A 23,279-nucleotide genomic window follows, 5' to 3' on the forward strand; every position below is an offset into this window, starting at 1 on the left:
GACAGACTCCTGTCATCTGCAGAAATACTCGGATGATTCTGCAGTCGTGGGGTGGATCAGAGATGGACAAGAAGCTGAGTACAGGAAGGTGGTGGACCACTTTGTGTCATGGTGTGGAAACAATCATCTCATTTTGAACGTGACTAAAACAAAGGAGATGATTGTAGATTTTAAGAGAAACAGGAATAAGTCAAAAACTATTTCTATCATGGTAGAAGAAGTGGAGGTGGTGGAGGAGTATAAATACCTCGGTGTTCACCTGGACAACAGACTAGAGTGGAGATGCAACTGTGAAGCCATCTACAAGAAGGGACAGAGCAGACTGTACTTCTTGAGGAAGCTTAGGTCCTTTGGTGTTTGCAGCAAGATGCTGCATATCTTCTATAAGTCTGTTGTGGAAAGTCTGATCTCTTCTACCATCATCTGCTGGGGAAGCAGCATCAGAACCAGGGACTTAAAAAAGCTCAACAAGCTGATAAAAAAGGCTGGTTCTGTTCTGGGGACTCCTCTGGAACTTCTGGAGATCATTGTGGAAAGACGGATTCTTCATAAAATGAACATTATGGAGAACCCTGAGCATCCTCTTCATGAGACTGTCCTACAACAACAGAGTGTCTTCAGTCAGAGGCTTCTTCAGATCTGCTGTAAGACGGAGCGCTACAGGAGATCCTTCCTGCCCACAGCCATCAGCATCTACAACGACTCTTTGAAGACACCTACACCTGTGAGCTACGACAACATTTAGTTTCCCTTTGGGATTAATAAAGTATTTTTGAATTGAATTGAATTGAATGAAGCACCACTAAAACATAAACCCCAAAACAAGTAAACAGAATCAGAATCAGCTTTATTGCCAGGTTCGTACATACAACAAACAAGGAATCTGACTCCAGTACACTTTGCTCTCTGGGTTTCTTTTTTGTTTTCTTGTGTTATAAGATATATTCTGCATATATCCTTATGTCCATAAATACATATATACAATATACACATATACAAAGGTGGATTTGCAGAAGCAGCAGGGGGCGCTTTAAAGTCTCTTTTAATCTTAGAGTGATCAGGAAGCAGGCAGCCAATGAGCTGCAGGAAACGCAGTCACAATTTATCTCTCATTATCATCCTGCTGCCCACAATCAACACCACTACTGCCATGGCCGCCCCCACGTCGATTCTTTTTGTGGTCTCCGCTGGTTGTCAGGGAGACAAATGGTTGTGTATAGCTGGAGGGGGATGGGAAAGATGTGGAGCAGCTTTTAAAGCCTCTTTCAGCCAAGTGGAACACCAGCAGAGGTAGAAAGGTCCTTCAGAGGAGGAACCAGGGCTCAGGTAAAACTAAACCACAGGTCAATATAGACTGGAATTATACTAGAGCAGGAAAACTTGAAAAACAATATTTTTACCAACTCAAAGGTTTGCTAAAAAACTCACCAAATCATGATGGTTTTCAGAGGATTAACTCAACATTTTCTGCTCAGATTAGAAAAAACAGACTCATACATCTAAAGATCAGCGACTCCTCAAGTTTTCAGCTTCTGAGTCAAACAGCAGAGACGTGATCAGAATCTATTAAACAGGAATATAAGGACAGCACAAACGGCATCAGCAGGAAACATATCACTGTTATCTGCCTGAAAGTACAGGTTTTATCTATTTTACACCATTAATACAATTGACCATATTTCACTTTGTTTTTTAGTTGAATACTTGTTGATTCCTGACCAGCAGCTGTATTTGAATAAGATCATGCAGTAACTTGAGAAAATGGTTCCACAACTTAAGGTTAGGTCTATAGATCCAAATATTTCCATGTAATTTTAGACGACACTTAATTGTGACCTTTAGAAAAGCAGAAAACATGAAGAAATATTTAGATACTTGATGTACCAGAAGGAAAGGAAACAACAGTCGGAGCTGAACAGTCTGTGTGCTGCCAAAATCCTCCTGGACATCCTGAGGGACGGAGTTGAATTTGCAAAAGAAAAGTGACAATCAGAACTGCCTTAAGGTAACATAGGATCCCGCTTGCAGGATGTCAAGTGGTCTTGACAAGAGATTTCTGGAATATTTTAAGGAATTTGTCTGTTTGAAGTAGATGACAGTAACCCGGTGTAAATCACAGCATCCAGTCACATCCAAAACAGGTGACAAGTACACATCATCAGTTGTGCTGCTCAGTTGCACAACTGATGCTGTTAAACAGGACGGGTAGTGGTTCTGTTTCAGTACTTCTTGAACCTCAGGGAAACCACCGACCCCCTGTGTTGCCTCGGATCGCTTGTTGCCCACTGCGATGAGTGGCTACATGTATCCTTCTCCTACCTCCTCCCACCACAACTACGCACTACTTCGTGTCAAATAAAATCCTGGTAAAATACAACAGGGTTTGTGGTTGCAATGTTGCAAAATGTGAAACAGTTGTAGAGATAAGCCATTAACTGTATATGTGAGTGTTTTGCAGTGTGTGGATAAGTAAATTAAATGTTCTTTGGTTTGTAGATGCTAAGTTTAACAGGTTTCATTTAGGTGTGATGTAAACAGTGTCTAAAATGTCCAGAGACACACAAGCTTAAATCGAGCAGTATTTGATCTAAGACATCTACATCAAGTTTATCAGATGAGTATTAGATATCTAATTCTAGACAGTTATGAGTCCAAACTGCCAGGAACAATTGCATTTAGCATTCCTAAAAGGCACTGATGGTCTTTTAGTATGAGAAGTTCTGTTCCTCATAAATCACTTGAAAATTATTTCTCTCTGCTGCAGGTAAGGTACTGACTATTATTAACTACTTCACAGAACCCCAGCTCAATAAATTCCTAACTATCCCTTTACGATAGAAGAGAAACAATACATGACTTACGTTAGGTGCTATCAGTGTGGGAACAGAATGGGTGGAAAAGTTGGAAGGAGGGATGTGGAGCATGGGTGGGGTGAAGAATTCGATAAGAACCTCATGTAAGGCTCAGAGGGAAGGTTAAAATGGAGCAAATGCAAAAGAAAAAGAGAAATTTGGTTTTTAAAGGTTGCAAAGCTCAGAAAGAATCATAGAGCAGCTCGGAGATTTTAGAAATACAACATGAAGAGGCGGTTAACGGAAGCAGAAAGGGATGTGGCTAAATGTTGGAGGGCTTTGTTAAACAAAGAGCTTGAAATCTGCATCTCTTTAAAATGTCCTGCATCAGTAAAACAAAGCACTCAAAGAGGATGACTAAATTTGAATGTGCTTTCAGTTTTGCCTCCTTTGGTTTCCTGCAACAGTAGTTATTTTAAAGTATGCCAAGCACACACACCAACATACACACACTTTTACACAGATGCTGAACTGACACATGATATTATCAGATGGCATGGCCACAACACGCCCACACACTGTCCTAATTAAGAGTGTGCGTGCAGGCAGCACACGCGGAGCGTGCTTCATTCAGCTGTGGTCACAGCCGTTTATCAGGAACGGCTCTTTCCAGTTGTTAATTTGGCTCCTAATCATGGTGGTATTAAAGTGATTTCCTCTGCTGAACTGAGAAGCATGGAGAGTGGCCACTCTGAATAGACTGATAGAGGTGATAAATGCAGGATAGAGAATAAAGGATATCGGGATTTCTGTGTGGATTTTGCATGTTCTTCCCATGCTTGCCTATGAGATTAACTGAGCTTTGCTATGAGTGTGTGGATCATTGTTCTTATGTGTTGCGCTGTGCAAGACCGGTTACTGGTCCAGGGGTCATCTATCTTCCCCTGACTGTCGGAGAAATCACCTGTCCCCAGTGACCTGGAACAGAATTAGTTTGATATGGAAAATGGTAGGAGCGTAACGCAACAACATAAGTCTTATCTAAGCTGTGTGTGTCGGTTGTGTTGAGGCATTGTGATGAATGCTGACATGAAGAATGCCCCTTTCTTCCTAATGTCGAGCAGGAATCTTATCTGTGCGGCATCAGTTATGTGCTAAAAGCCCTACAGTCATCTTGCAGGGCGTGTGTCTATGTGGTAGTTCTAGTCGGAAAGTATAAAGCATCTTCCTGTTTTTTACAAATACAAATCTCACTCTTTTGCTTGAAGCTTAATGGTTCAAGTTTCATGCAAGGCATTTTAAATGAAAGTGTGTTGTTTCCACCCACCAGTACTATTGCCTTGCAAAACTAATACCACTTGAACAATTTAACGTTTGTCACATTAGAGCCACAAACTTCACTGGATTTAAATGAGATTTATGCGACAAACCAACACAAAAAAGGCAAAGAATTGTGCGGTGCATTTGCGTTCAGCCCCAATTACTCTGACACTCTTAAAATAATGTTGATGTTAAGCTACAGACCCATCGCCCCAATGTGTTTGTGACAATATCTGGTGATTTTAACTATGCTTCACTCTCTGCTACACCAACGTTTCAACAGTTTGTCAGCTGCCAGAGAAAATAAAACAGATTTGTTTTATTCAAATCTCAAGGACTCATACATAAAGCAAGACGTCCTCTAGGCAAATCTGATCACAATCTGATTTTTTTTTTCTGCATTTAATAAAACCCCCTAGTTGAGAGACAACCTGTAATAAAGAGGACCGTGAGAAAATGGTCACAGGAAGCTGAAGAAGCTCTGCAAGGTTGCTTTGAGACTACAGACTGGGACGCACTGTTCCAGCCACATGGAGAGGACATCAATGCCATGACTGAGTGTGTAACTGACTATATAAACGTCTGTGTGGATAACATCATCTCCACCAGAACCGTGAGATGCTTCCCCAATAACAAACCTTGGATCACCAGTGACCTGAAGGACCTGCTTAACAAGAAAAAAGAGCCTTCAGAGAGGGAGACAGAGAATTATTGAGGAGTTTACAGAAGCAACTTAAAGTCAAGATAAGAGACAGCAAGGAGGTGTACAAGAAGAAGCTGGAGAGCAAGCTCCAGCAAAACAATATCAGAGATGTGTGGACAGGGATGAAGAAGATCACAGGCTTCAAGCAGAAGGATGATCAGACCTATGAAGGTCTGGACAGAACCAATGAACTGAACACATTCTTCAATAGGTTTAGTTCAGAAACAAGCTCAGCATCCTCCTCTCCTGCTCACAGCCAAACAGACATTCCATCCTCCTTTGACCCACAGGACCCACAGCTGTTCAGTAACACCTCACATTTTTTATCTTCCACCTCAGCCCTAGACCCTTCTGCTTCTACATGTTTGCCTTCAACCATATCAGAAGATGCTGATGCTTCCTTTGCCTCCACCTTCCACCTATGTGTCTCAAGAGGTCAGGTGAAGAGAGAACTGGAGAGACTGAACCAGAACAAGGCTGCAGGTCCAGATCATGTCAGCCCTAGAGTCCTGAAGGTCTGTGTAGAGCAGTTCTGTGGGATTCTGCAGCACCTCTTCAACCTTAGCCTGGCCCAGAAGAAGGTTCCGGTGTTGTGGAAGACCTCCTGTCTTGTTCTGGTACCAAAGAAAACTCACCCATCAGTCCTCAATGACTATAGACCTGTTGCCCTGACATCTCACATCATGAAGGTCCTAGAGAGACTCCTGTTGGCCCACCTGAGTAAGCAAACAGTAAACCATCAGGACCCCCTTCAGTTTGCTTATCGCTGTGGAGTTGGAGTTGAAGATGCCATCAAACACCTGCTTCAACAAACCCACTGTCATCTGGACAAAGCCAGCAGCACTGTGAGGATCATGTTCTTTGATTTCTCCAGAATATTTAATACAATCCAACCTGATTTGCTTTGTCAGAAACTCCAGAAGACTCAGGTGGAGACCTCAATAATCTCCTGGATCAAAGACTACCTGACAAACAGACCACAGTTTGTGAGACTGAAGGGTTGTGAGTCTAACCAGGTAGTCAGCAGCACAGGAGCACCACAGGGGACGGTACTCTCACCATTCCTTTTCACTCTGTACACCTCAGACTTCCAGTACAAGACAGACTCCTGTTATCTGCAGAAATACTCGGATGATTCTGCAGTTGTGGGGTGGATCAGAGATGGACAAGAAGCTGAGTACAGGAAGGTGGTGGACCGCTTTGTGGCATGGTGTGGAAACAATTCTAATTTTGAACGTGACTAAAACAAAGGAGATGATTGTAGATTTTAAGAGAAACAGGAATAAGTCAAAAACTATTTCTATCATGGGAGAAGAAGTGGAGGTGGTGGAGGAGTATAAATACCTCGGTGTTCACCTGGACAACAGACTAGAGTGGAGATGCAACTGTGAAGCCATCTACAAGAAGGGACAGAGCAGACTGAAGTTCTTGAGGAAGCTTAGGTCCTTTGCTGTTTGCAGCAAGATGCTGCATATCTTCTATAAGTCTGTTGTGGAGAGTGTGATCTCTTCTACCATCATCTGCTGGGGAAGCAGCATCAGAACCAGGGACTTAAAAAAGCTCAATAAGCTGATAAAGAAGGCTGGTTCTGTTCTGGGGACTCCTCTGGAACCTCTGGAGATCATTGTGGAAAGAAGGATTCTTCATAAAATGAAGAACATTATGGAGAACCCTGAGCATCCTCTTCATGAGACTGTCCTACAACAACAGAGTGTCTTCAGTCAGAGGCTTCTTCAGATCTGCTGTAAGACGGAGCGCTACAGGAGATCCTTCCTGCCCACAGCCATCAGCATCTACAACGGCTCTTTGAGGAAACCTTCATAATGAGCTACAACAACATTTAATTTCCCTTTGGGATTAATAAAGTATGTTTGAATTGAATTGAAATATTATCCAATGCAACACATTTCCTTGAGATGTCTGCTAATCAGCAACCAGAGTCCAGCTGTGTGTAATTTAATCTGGGTCTAACTGCAGCTGTTCTGTTTCTGGCTTCAGAGGTTCTGTAGAGAACATTAGAGAACAAACATTAGGAACACAGCCTAGGGCAGGCTAGGAGTATGAAGCAGGGTTAGGAACACCTAGGCTGGGCAAGGACAGTAGAGTAACTCTGGAGGTGCTGCAGAGATCAACAGCTCAAGTGGGAGGTGACAGGAAACTATTATTCACGACCTCCACAAACATGGCCTTTATCAAAAAGTAGCAAGAAGAAAGTAAAAATCGAATTCACTTATGGTTAAAACCAGATATGTACAGATACTGTACAAAAAAACCTTAATCTCACCAACAGACTAAAGGTCTCCTGTTTAAGGTCAGTTAGGATTGCCAAAATTATTTATGTTTGCTAAATTTATACATTGAAGCTGACATCATTATCTACAGTGAAAAAGTCTTGTAACCTGAAAGGCCACTAGGAGAAGAAGAAGCCATCACCTCAAAAGCAAGATAAAAAGGCAGATAACCGTTTGGAAATGCAGTCAGGGACAAATACCTTAATTATTAGAGACATGTTCAGTCATCTGATGAAACTAAAATTGAAGTGTTTGGTTATGATTTCCATCGTTACATTTGAAGAGAAAAGGGGCAAGCTTGAAGTGCTTTCTTTGATTATGAAGTACAGAGGCGGCAGCATCATGGTGTGGAGGTGATTTAATGCAGAAAGAAAAGATGCACTTCGCAAAATAGATGGCATCATGGATAAAAACAGTATGTTGAAATATTAATACAACATCTGAAGACAGACAGGGAGTTACAGCTTGGCCACGAATGCGTCTTCTAACTGGACAATGTCCCTCAGCATACCACTAAATGTCTTCAGGACAACAAAGTAAATGTTTAGGTGAGGCCATTACAAGGTCCTGATCTCAGTCCCACTGAAAATGTGTGTGCAGAGCTTAGAAGGTGTGTGTGAGTGGGGCAGCCTACAAATCTGACCCAGTTACACCGGTTCTGTCAGGAGGAATGGGCCAAAATTCTGCCAAACTATTGTGAGAAATGTTTGGAAGGAAATCCAAAACATCTGACCCAGGTCATACAGTTTAAAAAGGCAATTCTAACAAATATTAAGAATATATATATATAAAAAAACCCTTAAACTGAATTTAAAACTCTCGTACTCGTCGTCTTCCGCTTTATCCGGGACCGGGTCGCGGGGGCAGCAGACTCAGCAGAGACAAAGTTCATGGCCATAGGTGAGGGTAGGAACGTAGACCGACCAGTAAATCGAGAGCTTCGCTTTTCGGCTCAGCTCTCTCTTCACCACAAAGGACTGGCACAGCGCCCCCATTACTGCGGCATCCGCACTGATCCGTCTGTAGATCTCCCTCTTCATTCTACCCTCATGAACAAGACCCCGAGATACTTGAACTCCTCCACTTGAGGCAGGAACTCCCCTCCAACCTGAAGAGGACAAGCCACCCTTTTCCGGTCAAGAACCATGGCCTCGGACTTGGAGGAGCTGATCTTCATCCCTGCTGCTTCACACTGGCTGCAAACCGCCCCAGCGCATGCTATAGGTCTTGGCTAGAGGGGGTCAGCAGGACCACGTCATCTGCAAAAAAAAAGAGATGAAATCCTCTGGTCCCCCAACCAGAGCCCCTCCGGCCCTTGGCTGTGCCTAGAAATCCTGTCCATAAAAGTTATGAACAGGACCGGTGACAAAGGGCAGCCCTGCCGGAGTCCAACATGCACCGGTAACAGGTCCGACTTAGTGCCGGCAATGCGGACCAAACTCCTGCTCCGCTTGTACAGAGACCGGATGGCCCCTAGTAAAGGGCCTCCGATTCTATACTCCTGGAGCACCCCCCACAGGGCATCATGAGGGACACAGTCGAACACTTTCTCCAGGTCCACAAAACACATGTGGACCGGTAGGGCAAACTCCCATGAACGCTCGAGTACCCTGTAGAGGGTACAGAGCTGGTCCAGTGTCCCACGGCCGGGACAAAAACCACACTGTTCCTCCTGAAGCCGAGGTTCGACTATCAGCCGGACTCTCCTCTCCAATACCCTGGTGTAGGCCTTACCAGGGAGGCTGAGGAGTGTGATCCCCCTGTAGTTGGAACACAACCTCCTGTCACCCTTCTTATGAAGGGGGACCACCACCCCAGTCTGACAGTCCAGAGGCACTGAATTTAAATCTAAAAAAAAAAATCTAATAATTTTGGCATTTTGGTAATTTCGACTTAAAACAGGAAAAGTTTGTTTGATTTAACATTAGTGAGGGTTATGATTCTTTTTATAAAGTGGATGTTCACGTCTGGTTTTAACTGTATAGACTTTAATGTGCTGCACAGCAAATAATGTTACCTTCTTTTATAATGTCAGGAGGTAGAAACTGAAAATATGACTGAAATTTTAACATTAACATCATATTTTTAATATCAGTCACTTTCAAACCACAGGAAGTTTGTTTTTCGGCTTTAAGAAAATCTGATGTTTTTTCCATATTTGTTTTTTTTAAGATATTTTTTTGGCACTAGTGGCCTTTATTTGTATTTTTCATTTTTTTTTTTTTACAGTAGGCAGACAGGAAAGAGGGGTAGAGAGAGGGGGAGACATTCGGCAAATGTTGCCGGGTCCGGGACTCGAACCCGGGACAGCTGCTTTGAGGACTATAGCCTCTGCATATGGTCGTGTTATTTCACCCCTACACCATCAGCGCCACACCCAATTTTTGCTTTGTCCTAAAAGGACTCATTGCTTTGACGTGTTTGAGTTATTTGTTGTTGAAATCATTTTTACAGGAAACACTTTATTTTGAATGTTAACATATTATCCCGTTCTTTTCAAGCACATTCAGGGAGCCGTTTCTGACCAAAAGAAAATATGGTTTACTTAGTTTAAAGCTGCATCAGTCATCTTCTGTTACTTCCTCATTTGTCCTGATGAAAAAACCTGTTTTAAATCCTTTAATGTATTTATGGGCTCCCTGGGATATGTAGTTAATTGATGTGTTTGAGCCTGTTCTATTATATTGCTGAGGTATTGGAGTGTGGGTGGGAATGTGTGTTCCAGCTCTCTGTCTAGATATATTCCTGTTTAAAGTTATGTAATGTTTGTGGTCTGATATTTAGGATTTTTTAGGATGCCAATAAAAATGAAATGAAACATCTTGAGAGGACAAGACCTTTTAATGCATTAAAATTTATTTGTGCAATGGCCTGAATACAATTTATTCAAGTGTGTGTTTAAAAATCACATTGATATTTAATTAGTTTTGACCTGCTCTCTACAACCCTTTATTACAGCTCTCATTTTAAATTTTATGTAAATTAATGTGATCAACAGATTAAATGAATCTGGACTTCACAAATTCACTTTTTTATAATAAAGTCTACGTTTAAATAGAAGAGACCTGTAGAAGAGAAGTTCACTGTAGCTTCTACAGTGAGCTGAAGCAAGTCGACTAATAAGCTGAAACTGGAAAAACATCAGCAAAGCCCATCAATCTGGGCGTTGCTGAGGGGCGTGAAGCTCAGAGAAATGACCAAAAACCAGAGAGCTCCATCTCAGGCTCTACAGGCCTCAGTTAGCAGGTCAAAGGTTAAAGGTCATGAAATTAGAAACACTAAACCAGTATTGTTTTTTGGAAGAGTTGAAGGAGAAAGCCTCTTCTGTCTAAAATCAAGATGGCATCAAGACTTAGGGTTGCAAAGCTGTAAATGCATGAAGGACAAGACGTTTGACAATGTCTTTTGAACAGATGAGACAAAAGCAGAGATGTTTGACCATAACACACAGGGCCACATTTGAAGAAAAGCAAACACAGCTTACAGCACAAGCACCTCGTTCCAGCTGTCAAGCAAGGTGGTGGAGGGCTGATGATATGGGCTAATTTTGCGGCCACAGGAGGCAGCTTGCAGTCATTCAGTTAACCATGAACCCTATCGGTAAATGTGAGTCCATCTGTTAGACAGCTGAAGCTTGGTCCAAACTGGATCATCAACAGAACCCAAACACAGCAGCAGATATACAGTGCTGCACAAAACGGAGTCGGCAAACCTTCATGAACTGAAGCAAAGCTGGAATGAACCTGGAATTTATGTTTTCTTCATGAGGTCAGAGTTCAACACTTTTAGAAGCAGTTAAAGACTCAATCATGTTTATCCTGTCCTGATGTTGAACCCTAAAACTGAAAGGTTGGTTACTCAGACTGTAGAGTGTCCAAATGTACAGAAAAATCCTGTCAACAACACTACAACAGTCTGAAAATATAAAATACATGACATTTACATGATTGTACCCTGGATGTTTGGCAAACCACATGAAAATGTATATGAATTAATTAACAAGAAAATAATAAAAAATAAACATGGACATGAGCTAGAACTCATCATCTGACATCATTGTCCTCTGAGCTGCAGCACAGTCACAGTTTGTCTCCAAAGGAGTAACCAGGAGAGTTTTTAACTCTTTTAAGGCTCAGATTCCTCTGGTCTTACCTGTTTCAGCTTCCTGCCTTTCCATCTGTGAAACGGGCATAAACTTGTTGGATTCAGCTCTGGGCTTCATGTGTAGGAGGAGAGTGCAACAATGATAAAGATAGTAAGTGCAAGAGAGCGATTTTTTTCTCCACTCAACAACAAGTGAGTCCAACATGTTTAGTGGCTGCTTGATGTTTTGCTGTTGAACCTGCTGTCAGTAAAATAATGGCTGTTTGTTTCTCTTCTGCAACAGATTTCTACTTGGATGCCCCGGTTTAACTCAATGTCCTCATTTCTCCGGGACATCAGCTGCTGGATCTTATTTTCAGAAATCTTTGTGCTTTTTTAGGGACTGAAATCATCTCACTGTCAAAGAAAGCTGCTTTGCTTTGAAAAGCACTAAAGTGGACCTGCAAGACTAACAGAAATGTGTTGCCTAATATTTAAAAAGAACACTTTGATTTACTAATAGAAACAGTTAATTTTAAGGGAAATTTCAACAATTATACGAACCCACAGACCATATTTACGGCTTCTCTGCAGATATTTATATATTAAGTTTACCGCATTTCTGAGATAGATTATTAAGAAAGTAACTAACACTGGGAAATGTTTCTCAATTCAAGCTAGTTTCCGGTAGAAGGATCCAGAAAATATTCAAAATCAAAACAAAAGAACCCAGACCAGAGAGGCTGACCCACATCAGGACTCACGTGACCGCTCTTCTTTACCCAACAGAGACAAAAAGCCAACAAAGTCAAAAGCTGTTAAAATGAGAGGACTGGATCCATCATCAAACAAAACACCAGCTAAGCCCTGCTGTTAGATCCCGGATGAACCCCCAAAGTGTTACATTCCCAGATGATAAGCAGATGAAGGGGTGAAATATTACTTAACTTCAGGGAGTGAAAAGTTGAGGACTGATTCATCCTTTGGGGTCACCTCACTGTGTGCCCCTCCTGTGTTTCGTCAACATATTTTGTTCAAATTGTTTTCATGAATGTTATTAACTTCAGTCATCACTACAAGTAATATTCATTCATTTCTAAGAAATTCAACCTGTAGTGTTAAAAACTGGCAACATTTATCCTGATATTTTTTTTACTTTTTTGTGCAAAGTCATTTGCACACAAATTACTCCATCTGTGTACTTTGGAGATAAAAAAAAATCTCTTTTAAAAATGGACATAGAAGTACTTTATATATGAAATTTTTTAATATTTGTTTTTTTTATGACCGACATTCATTTTAGTCTTCAGCATACAAAAAAATGAAAATAAATATTTCCACAAAATACAAAAGCCGACCAAAGTCCATGCAATTTGCATCAATTAAAATGTAAATTGAAAATAAAATTCAAAGAAACACCATAATGCCATGAGGACCCAGACTAACCAATAAACATGAAACTACCCTTATGTTAGCAGAGCAGCAACCATACAGTCACTAATGATTTGCAGAGAGGAAAAATATCAGTCAGTGAAGTAAGAGTCTGCAGTGTCTTGGTAACTCAGACAGTACCTAACAGAACTTGTATTAATGATGTAAAGTAGGATAAAAATAATATATCTTAAACTGGACTGTTTCCAGTATGTAAGGGTCTTTATTTTAGAAAGAAGAACATAATTAGTCCTATTATAAAAACCTTACAGGTAGATGTTTCGGTACCTAAATTTACAAGAGCATTGAATGTTCACTGAACACATTGCTAAATTTAAGCAAAATTAATTGGATCTGGAGATTTTTCAGCAAAAGGAAACTGAGGCTACAATGCAAAAATATCAATGAGAAAAGATAAAATTTGAGAAAAAATAGGGCCAATCCACGGGGATTTGGATGAATTTACTGATGTTGACAGATAAAACACAAGAAGACATCGAAATGAGAGTGCGGTTGGATTATGCCATAAATCCATAAACATCTTCATTCCCTTTTTCTAAAAACTACTCTAAACCAAGGAGTATTGACTGACAGAAAGACTTGTGCAAGTCATGTTTAAGTGCTGCTTCTTCTTCTTGAAAACACAATGCAAAGAGTTTAAGACGTGAACTCTAACAAGGTTCCCAAGGCCTTTTGGAAGAGAAACAAACTCACAGCATCACAAGTCCTCCACTGTGCTCAACAGTGGTGTTAGGACCCCATCCTTTGCTGCTTTGTTTGGTGTTTATTGATCCTTTTGTCTGTTACAGATAGGATTGTCACAAGACAACGAGAAAATTCTAAACTCGATACCGATACTAAGAAAAATACTTGATACCATTTCTGATACGGCGGCAATGGTTTTTGAAGGCACAGGCTAATCTTAGTTAAGAGCAAAAAACATCAATAATTACTGTTATGTCCATGAGGCTCGTTTGGTGGGGTAACATTAAAGGAGACCATACAAGGATTTTTTCACAAAACAAAGGGATTGTTTATTTAAAGAAATGACACCTAAAAAGGAATACTTGAAATGAGAAGCCAAAATTAAGAAAATGACCTAAAGCCAAAAACCACCCTTACAACCAAACTAACAGGGGAGGAATCGCAGGGGAGAAAGTCTCCTTGTGCTGCATACATGGCAGCTTTTCAGCAGTAGCAGCAATTAGGCCAACCAGCACCACCTGCAGTAGGCCCATTTCCAAACCCTCGTACTCGTACTCGTCGTCTTCCGCTTTATCCGGAACCGGGTCGCGGGGGCAGCAGACTCAGCAGAGACGCCCAGACGTCCCTCTCCCCAGACACCTCCTCCAGCTCCTCCGGGGGGAGCCCAAGGCGTTCCCAGGCCAGCCGAGAGACATAGTCCCTCCAGCGTGTCCTGGGCCGTCCCCTGGGCCTCCTCCCGGTGGGACGTGCCTTGAACACCTCCCGAGGAAGGTGTCCAGGAGGCATCCGGTATAGATGCCCGAGCCACCTCAACTGGCTCCTCTCGATGTGGAGGAGTAGCGGCTCTACTCCGAGCCCCTCCCTAAGGAAGTGCCCGGCCAGCCTACGGAGGAAGCTAATTTCCGCCGCTTATATCCGGGATCTCGTTCTTTCGGTCATGACCCAAAGTTCATGGCCATAGGTGAGGGTAGGAACGTAGACCGACCGGTAAATCGAGAGCTTCGCTTTTCGACTGAGCTCTCTCTTCACCACAACGGATTGGCACAGCGCCCCCATTACTGTGGCAGCCGCACCGATCCGTCTGTCGATCTCCCGCTCCATTTTTCCCTCACTCGTGAACAAGACCCCGAGATACTTAAACTCCTCCACTTGAGGCAGGATCTCCCCTCCAACCTGAAGAGGACAAGCCACCCTTTTCCGGTCGAGAACCATGGCCTCGGACTTGGAGGAGCTGATCTTCATCCCAGCTGCTTCACACTCGGCTGCGAACCGCCCCAGTGCATGCTGTAGGTCTTGGCTAGAGGGGGCCAGCAGGACCATGTCATCTGCAAAATGAAGAGACGAAATCCACTGGTGCCCAAACCAGACCCCCTCCGGCCCTTGGCTGTGCCTAGAAATCCTGTCCATAAAAGTTATGAACAGGACCGGCCGCCGCGACAGGCACCGCAGACCTCACGGCCGCAGCTACGGGCAGCAGCATCGACAATAGATGCGGAGAACATGGTCCACTTGGACTCTATGTCTCCAACATCCCTCGGAATCTGGTCAAAGCTCTCCCGGAGGTGAGAGTTCAATACATCCCTGGCTAAGGGGTCCGCCAGACGTTCCCAGCAGACCCTCACTATGCGCTCGGTCCTGCAAAGTCCGTCCGGCTTTCTCCTCCCCCAGCAAGTCCAACTCACCACCAGGTGGTATCAGTGGACAGCTCAGCCCCTCTCTTCACCTGAGTGTCCACAACATGCGGCTGAAGGTCTGATGATACGACAACAAAGTCGATCATTGACCACCTCCCTAGGGTATCCTGGTGCCAAGTGCACTGATGGACACCCTTATGTTTGAACATGGTGTTCATTGTGGACAATCCGTGACTAGCACAGACTTCCAATAACAAAACACCGCTCGGATTCAGATCGAGGAGGCCATTCCTCCCGATCATGCCTCTCCAGGTGTCACTGTCGTTTCCCACGTGGGCGTTGAAGTCCCCCAGCAGAATAATGGAGTCCCCAGGAGGGGCACTATCCAGCACCCCCCGACAGGGACGCCAAGAAGGCCAGGTACTCCGCACTGCCACTCGGCCCGTAGGCTGAAATGATAGAGACCTCTCCCCAACCCGAAGGCGCAGGGATGCGACCGTCTCATCCACTGGGGTAAACCCCAACACGAGACGGCTGAGCTGGGGGGTGACAAGCAAACCCATCCCAGCCCGCCGCATCTCCCCGCGGACCACTCCAGAGTAGAAGAGAGTCCAGCCCCTCTCGAGGAGATGGGTCCCAGAGCCTACACTGTGCGTGGAGGCGAGCCTGACTATTTCTAGTCGATATCTCCCGACCTGCCGCACAAGCTCAGGCTCCTTCCCCCCCAGCGAGGTGACATTCCACGTCCCTAGAGCTGGCCTAAGCATCCGGGGATCGGGCCGCCGAGGTCTCCACCTTCGTCCGCCGCCCAATCCTCTTTGCACTGGTCCCTCACGGTTCCCCCTGCAGGTGGTGGGCCCACTGGGGGATGGTCTCGCGTCTCTCGTTCGGGCTTGGCCCGGCCGGGTCCTGCAAGGAACAACCCAGCCACCAGGTGCTCTGCGATGAGTCCTGACCCCAGGCCCGGCTCCAGGGTGGGACCCCGGCTCCGCCGTACTGGGCGACGTCACGTGTCTCGATTTTGTAGTCGTCATGAGGGGTTCTTGAACCGCTCTTTGTCTAACCCGTCACCTAGGGCCTGTTTGCCATGGGAGACCCTACCAGGGGCATTTAAGCCCCAGACAACATAGCCTCTAGGATCATTCGAGCACTCAAACCCCATTACCAAACCCCTGAAAGAAAAAAACCCAAAGACCTAACTGGGACCTATGGGGTTATTAAGCCAGTCATTCGGTTTATCAATGGCACGAGACAATGCATCAGCCAGTACATTTTCAGTGCCTCGAATGTGCCGTATTTCCAGATTATAAGGTTGTAGAAATAGGGCCAACTACATCAAGCGCTGATTTGGACTTTGTAAAGAGTGCAGAAAAATTAAGGGGTTATGACCGGAATATTTCACAACTGGAGAAACACCCCCTCCCACATACACATCAAAATGTTGCAGCGCCCAAAAAGTGCCAAGGCCTCTTTCTCAATGGTTGAGAAGTTAAGTTGATGTTGATTGAACTTCTTTGAAAAGAAACAAACTGGATGGTCAACCCCTACCTCATCTGTCCACCATCCCCAAAAACCTCAACAACTCCTTTTTTGAGGTAGGAGGTGGAAAACTAGCAATAGCTTGAACCTTAGCCTGCACTGGCTGCACTTGACCTTGCCCAACCACCTTCCCCAAATAAGTCACAGTAACCTTTGCAAACTCACATTTTGCCGAGTTTACCGTTAAATGAGCATCTTGAAGATGCTGAAACAGTGCCCGGATACATAATATGTGTTCAGGCCATGTATCACTAAAGAAGACCAAAACTCATGACTGTATAAGAATATTACCCAGATAGTATAATAAAAGAATAAACTTCTTGGGCTTGAGCAGACAAGGGTGCTTGATAATAACCTTGGAGCAAATCAAATTTACTCACAAACTTAGCAGTCCCAACCCAATCAACACAGTCTTCCATTTGAGGAAGTGGATAAGAGTCAGGTTTCGTAATGCTGTTCAGTTTCCTGTAGTCAGCACAGAATCTATGAGTACCATCAGGTTTATTTACCAACAAACATGGTGAAGCCCAACTGGAACAGGATGGTTTAGCCATTCCATTTTCCAACAAATACTGAACTTCTGATTTCAAAAAATCTCTTCTCAGGAGGAACACGAAAGACATGCTGACGGACGGGATGCGCATTTCCTACATCAATGTCATGCTCATCTAAATGTCTATGTGTTGGAATATCACTGAACAATGCACAGAAATCCAAAATTAACTGCTTCAATTGCTCACTTATTTCTGCAGACAAATTACCCAGTAATAGTTCTAAGTTGGATAACATCACAGAGTTCTTGAGTCTGGGTTGGAACACAGCATCATCTGGACTCTGCACATCCTCATCCAACTTGCCTGTATAGAACAAGTCTACTTTTCCAGAAGAGGCAACGGCCTTCACTTCTTTCTCTTCCGGAATCCGACTTAAATAAGGCTTCAGTAAATTTACATGGCAAAGCTGAGTCAGTCGTTTCCGGTCTGGTGTAGAAACCACATAATCTTGTACCGACACCTGTTTCAAAACAGAATATGGACCATAGAACTTTGCCTGAAAAGGAGAACCTTGAACAGGAAGTAAAGCAAGAACCTCATCTCCTGGGTGAAAAACTCTATTTTCAGCCTTCTGGTCAAACCATTGTTTCATTTTTCTCTGAACCTTTTTAAGATTCTCAGAAGCTAGTTTCCAGCCAAAAACAATCTGCGACAAAAACCATTAATGTAGTCAAACAAGTTCAAAGGTGGATCAGAACTCTCCAGATTAGTTTTTAGAACTGCAAGCGGGCCATGCACCTGATGTCCAAACACCAATTCATTCGGACTGAATCCTGTGCTTTCTTGTACAACTTCACGAGCTGCTAGAAGAAGCCAAGGCAGACCTTCTTTCCAGTCTCTACCTAACTCTGCACAATATGCTCGCAATAATCCCTTCAAAGTCGAGTGAAAACATTCCAGAACCCCTTGACTTTGAGCATGATAAGCACTGCTTTGCTGATGTACCACACCAAGTTGCTTCAAAACCTCAGCAAACATGCATGAGGTGAAATTGGTACCTCGGTCTGTCTGAATTGTCTTTGGAATTCCAAACACCGAAATGAAATTAGACAAAGCTTTCACCACTGACTTTGTTGTAATGGTTTTCAGAGCATATGCTGCAGGGTAACGAGTGCATTTACACAACGCATATGTGTTCAGCAGCAGCCCTGCACAATTCCTGGCTTTCTGGTGGTGATTAGAACATTGGGTAATTAGAACTTTGGGAAGTTGGGTGATTAGAATGTTTGGTGATTAGAACGTTGGGGCGTTGGGTCATTAGAACGTTGGGGCATTGAGTCATTAGAACGTTGGGTTGTTCGAACGTTGGAGTGTTGGGTCATTAGAACGTTGGAACATTGGGTCATTAGAACGTTGGAGCGTTGGGTCATTAGAACGTTGGAGCGTTGGGTCATTAGAATGTTGGAGCGTTGGGTCATTAGAATGTTGGAGCGTTGAGTCATTAGAACATTGGGTTGTTAGAACGTTGGAGCGTTGGGTCATTAGAACGTTGGAGCATTGGGTCATTAGAACGTTGGAGCGTTGGGTCATTAGAGCGTTGGAGCGTTGGGTCATTAGAACGTTGGGTCACTAGAACGTTGGAGCGTTGGGTCATTAGAACGTTGGGGCACTGGGTGATTAGAACGTTGGGGTGTTTGGTGATTAGAACGTTGGGGCGTTTGGTAATTAGAACGTTGGGGCGTTTGGTGATTAGAACGTTGGGGCGTTGGATGATTAGAACGTTGGGGCGTTTGGTAATTAGAACGTTGGGGCGCTGGGTGATTAGAACGTTTGGGCACTGGGTGATTAGAAAGGGCGTTAGATGATTAGAATGTTGGGGCGTTTGGTGATTAGAACGTTGAGGTGTTTGGTGATTAGAACGTTGGGGCGTTTGGTAATTAGAACGTTGGGGCGTTTGGTAATTAGAACGTTGGGGCGTTTGGTGATTAGAACGTTGGGGTGTTTGATGATTAGAACGTTGGGGCGTTTGGTAATTAGAACGTTGGGGCGTTTAGTGATTAGAACGTTGGGGCGTTTAGTGATTAGAACGTTGGGGCGTTGGATGATTAGAACGTTGGGGTGTTTGGTAATTAGAACGTTGGGGCGCTGGGTGATTAGAACGTTTGGGCACTGGGTGATTAGAAAGGGCGTTAGATGATTAGAACGTTGGGGCATTTGGTGATTAGAACGTTGGGGCGTTGGATGATTAGAACGTTGGGGCGTTGGTTGATTAGAACGTTGGGGCGTTGGTTGATTAGAACATTGGGGCGTTGGATGATTAGAACGTTGGGGCGTTGGATGATTAGAACGTTGGGGCGTTTGGTAATTAGAACGTTGGGGCGCTGGGTGATTAGAACGTTTGGGCACTGGGTGATTAGGAATGGCGTTAGATGATTAGAACGTTGGGGCGTTTGGTGATTAGAACGTTGGGGCGTTGGATGATTAGAACGTTGGGGCGTTGGTTGATTAGAACGTTGGGGCGTTTGGTGATTAGAACGTTGGGGCGTTGGATGATTAGAACGTTGGGGCGTTGGATGATTAGAACGTTGGGGCGTTGGATGATTAGAACGTTGGGGCGTTGGATGATTAGAACATTGGGGCGTTTGGTAATTAGAACGTTGGGGCACTGGGTGATTAGAACGTTTGGGCACTGGGTGATTAGAAAGGGCGTTAGATGAGTAGAACGTTGGGGCGTTTGGTGATTAGAACGTTGGGGCGTTGGATGATTAGAACGTTGGGGCGTTGGATGATTAGAACGTTGGGGCGTTGGTTGATTAGAACGTTGGGGCGTTGGATGATTAGAACGTTGGGGCGTTGGATGATTAGAACGTTGGGGCTTTGGATGATTAGAACGTTGGGCGTTGGGTGATTAGAACCTTGGGTGATTAGAATGGGGTGTTTGGTGTCTGTGTCCATAAAGCAAATATTTAAACAGATAGCGTTAGTTTATTTCATCCTTTGACATTTACTGAACCTTTTAAGTTGCTATAAATTACCAGTACCATTGAATTAGCTTGTAGCGTTACTGTAGCTAGCATGTGGCATCGGTCGGAATTGACTCTGTCTAATGGGGAAAGCTCCCCTAACAATGCTTTTGTGTTTGCCTTGTCAGCTAAAGAGGGTCGCATATGTTTTTTTTCTGGATGGTCTCGCCCTGTTATATTGAAATATAGATTATTTTGCCAACCCTAGTCACAGAGGTCCAGAAGGCATGGTTCGATTGTCGGGGCATCCTCACATAAGAGCTCCAACAACTCACTCTCTATGTCTGTTAGGAATCTTGTTCCTCGCGGGGGGGAGGGGGGAGGACACGTGGTATCTGGTCATGTGACAGTGATGCAGCACAAGATTGTGGGTGTTTGAAGCGTTGTAGGGGTGGTAGGGAAATACAGTTAATATAAATAATAGCAATATATTATGCTGCCATAACAGCAATATCATGATCAAATATTGCTATTGTCCCAAATTTTCATCGTTGCATACCTTATTTGTTCCATAATGTACAAACAAGCTGCAGGGAAACAGCTAAATTTAAGCCTCAGCTGAAGTCAGACTCTGACTAACACTCTGATGTGATCTCAGTTCAGCCTGTCCTCCCTCTCTTTATGAAGCGCTCAAGCTAATGAAACGCTCTACTGGAGTGGATGTGGAGGACCTCGAGGACCCCGTGGGACTGCCTTTCGTAAATGCCTGCCTGGATAAGGCTCTTTTGTAACTCAGGCGTAGGTTAGGAGTCAAACATATCAGTTTGAAGCTTGCAAGGTTTTGCAGATTCCTCCCCTCTGAAAACACGCACATAATAGCAGCAGGAGCAGTGTTGTCCAGGTCCACTCTTCATAGGGTGTAGTCCTAGGTTCAGCTCACAGACATTAGATTAAGCCTGGCCTGGCATGAGACTCTTACAGGAAGATAATCTTGACTAAAAATTATTCGGTTTTACTGTATTTACTCAAACATTTAAAGCTACATTTAAAACATCTAACGGCTAAAATAAGTAAACTACTATTCTGACTGCTGCTGAAACATGATTATTACCCTTAAATTTTCATCCATACACTAAATCTGTATTTCATAATTTAATTTGATACATAGATTAAGACATGGGTGGAGCTCCTTTAGATTCCACAACAAAAAAATGATATTATTATTTCTAAATATCTGAATTAAAGCTGTAGTAAACTTTTTTCAGGCAGCGAAAAAACAGTGCACAGCAACAGGATGGGGAGGGGCTTTGCTGCGCCACTATGACTCATACCACTGAGCAAAACTTGGCTCAGTCCATGTATTTTGCTAGAATATCATTGAAGGGATTTCGATATGATGAAAACATTTTAGCGGTTTCAAAACTTTTTATTTACACAAATAACCAAATAGGGTCTAAGAAAGATTCATTGAGAGTTCATTTAAAAATTGGAGTGTCAAAGACCCTGTGATTATTCAAACTACTTAAATATGGTCAGAATTGTACTGAATCTCAATCCCATTTTAACGAAGAATAACTGGAGCTATGGGAGCTGATCTATTGGATCGGACCCACATGAGCCAGCCTTCGACCCTCAAGTGCATTAATGAGCCTCGGCCACTCATGACTTTTGATAGATACTGACCACTGCAGACTTGAAACATGTCACGGGAGCTGCAGTTTGGAGATGAGCTAACCCAGTCGTTCAGCCATCACTGATTAGTCCATTGTCAAACTTGCTGAAATCATTAAGTTATGTTTAATGATTTAAGCAAGTTTTCTGCTTCAAACATCAAATTTGAGGTAAAATGCTCACCTGCTTCCTAACATATTCCACCTACTAATAGGTACTGTAAAAAAAAAGATAATTTATGATATTTACTTCACCTGTCAGTGGTCATAATGTTATGCTGGGTATGTTTCTACAGTTGTTGGGACTGAAACTCGGCCCAGTGAGACTCTGTTTTGAGTCGCAGTTCAGAGATACAAAGTTGATGCTCTCACTTTCTTAATATCTGAATTTTTATTCAAGCACAATTTAACAGAAAAAACATGTAAAAACTGAATTGAAAATAACATCATTACTGTTATTTTGATTTCACTTAAATGTAGATGGTCGAGAAACAAGTTTCACCCGATGTGTGTGACAGTCTGACCACAAGCACAGCGGAGAACCAGACACTGCCGTCTACAGGAATGTTTGGCAACATTTTCTGCAGATATTTAAAGTTAGTCCTAAAAGTATGTCGGCAGCAGCTGTTTAACAGGAATAAGAACATTTGTCAATATTTGCAGAAGATATTACAGCAACTCCTGAACCTGGCCTATTCGTGCACAACAATGACCATCATAACCTTTCCACACATTAACCATTGGTGTGCTTGTGTTCCATATTAGTGCACAGTGGATCAAGTCTAAAGCAAATATTTTCATGCTATGGCGTCGCAGTATTTCAGAACAAGTTGAATAAATTCAGTTCATCAGAGTCGTCTTTTCTGTGCCTGACTGCAAAGAATCCAAAAAACATGGTCGCCATTTAACGCTCACTCGCTGATCTTCTTTACATGGACTTTAATTGTAACATTTCCATTACTGGCCAGGAAAGTATTCGCATCCCTGGTTGAAACTGACCTTGGCTGTTTCACACTGTTGCCATGGCAACAAATGAGATGAATAATGTTCTACTACTATAAATGTTTTTCCTCCAATGGAAAAGCTGAAATAAATTATTACGAACTGGCTAAGAATATCAGCAGTTACTTTTAATTTATTTATATTTGACCAGTACCTGAAATGGAGTCTGGCTGTTGTAGTTCTTCACTTCTTTGTCAGCTCCACGGACCAGCAGCACTCTAGCACAGTTATCCTGAGAGGGAAACAAAAACATGAAGAATTAGTCAAATGAACCTCAAAACACTCTAAACACTGAAAACACTCTAAAAACCCAAATGCTTCAGTTCTCCTACTTTGTTCTGGAAGAACGTCGATTATCTTCCAGTGACAGAGTTTTCCAAGAAGTCAGCGGAGCAGGAACTGGTAAGGGTGTTCAAATGTCTAAACATGTCAGTACTGACTTAGAACCAGCAGGAACATCTACAACCTGCACCAGGAGTGGAGCTTCTTCTGCTTTAAGTGTGAATCTGTTGCTCCACTCCGTGAGAAACAGGGAGTGAGGGTGAGAGAGATGGAGAAAGAGAGAAGAAGAGCGATGGAGAGAGCTAAGGGGTTTGAATCTGCTGCACAACTCGCCCACAATGTGCTCCACCACGCATGCACCGTGCTCACA

At 43.4% G+C, this 23,279-nt stretch overlaps 1 protein-coding gene across 1 annotated transcript in view; it reads right to left on the reverse strand.

Moving 5' to 3' along the window:
* The window catches only part of LOC124866761 (SH3 and multiple ankyrin repeat domains protein 2-like), a 317,419-nt gene that overhangs the window by 149,145 nt on the left and 144,995 nt on the right, over positions 1-23,279 (reverse strand). Inside the window, exon 11 of the mRNA XM_047362701.1 lies at positions 22,782-22,859. Within this exon, the coding sequence (XP_047218657.1) occupies positions 22,782-22,859 (78 nt within the window). The remainder of the gene's footprint in view (positions 1-22,781; positions 22,860-23,279) is intronic.

Source organism: Girardinichthys multiradiatus, chromosome 4 (genome assembly GCF_021462225.1).
Source record: "Girardinichthys multiradiatus isolate DD_20200921_A chromosome 4, DD_fGirMul_XY1, whole genome shotgun sequence".
NCBI classification, from domain to species: Eukaryota; Metazoa; Chordata; class Actinopteri; order Cyprinodontiformes; family Goodeidae; genus Girardinichthys; species Girardinichthys multiradiatus.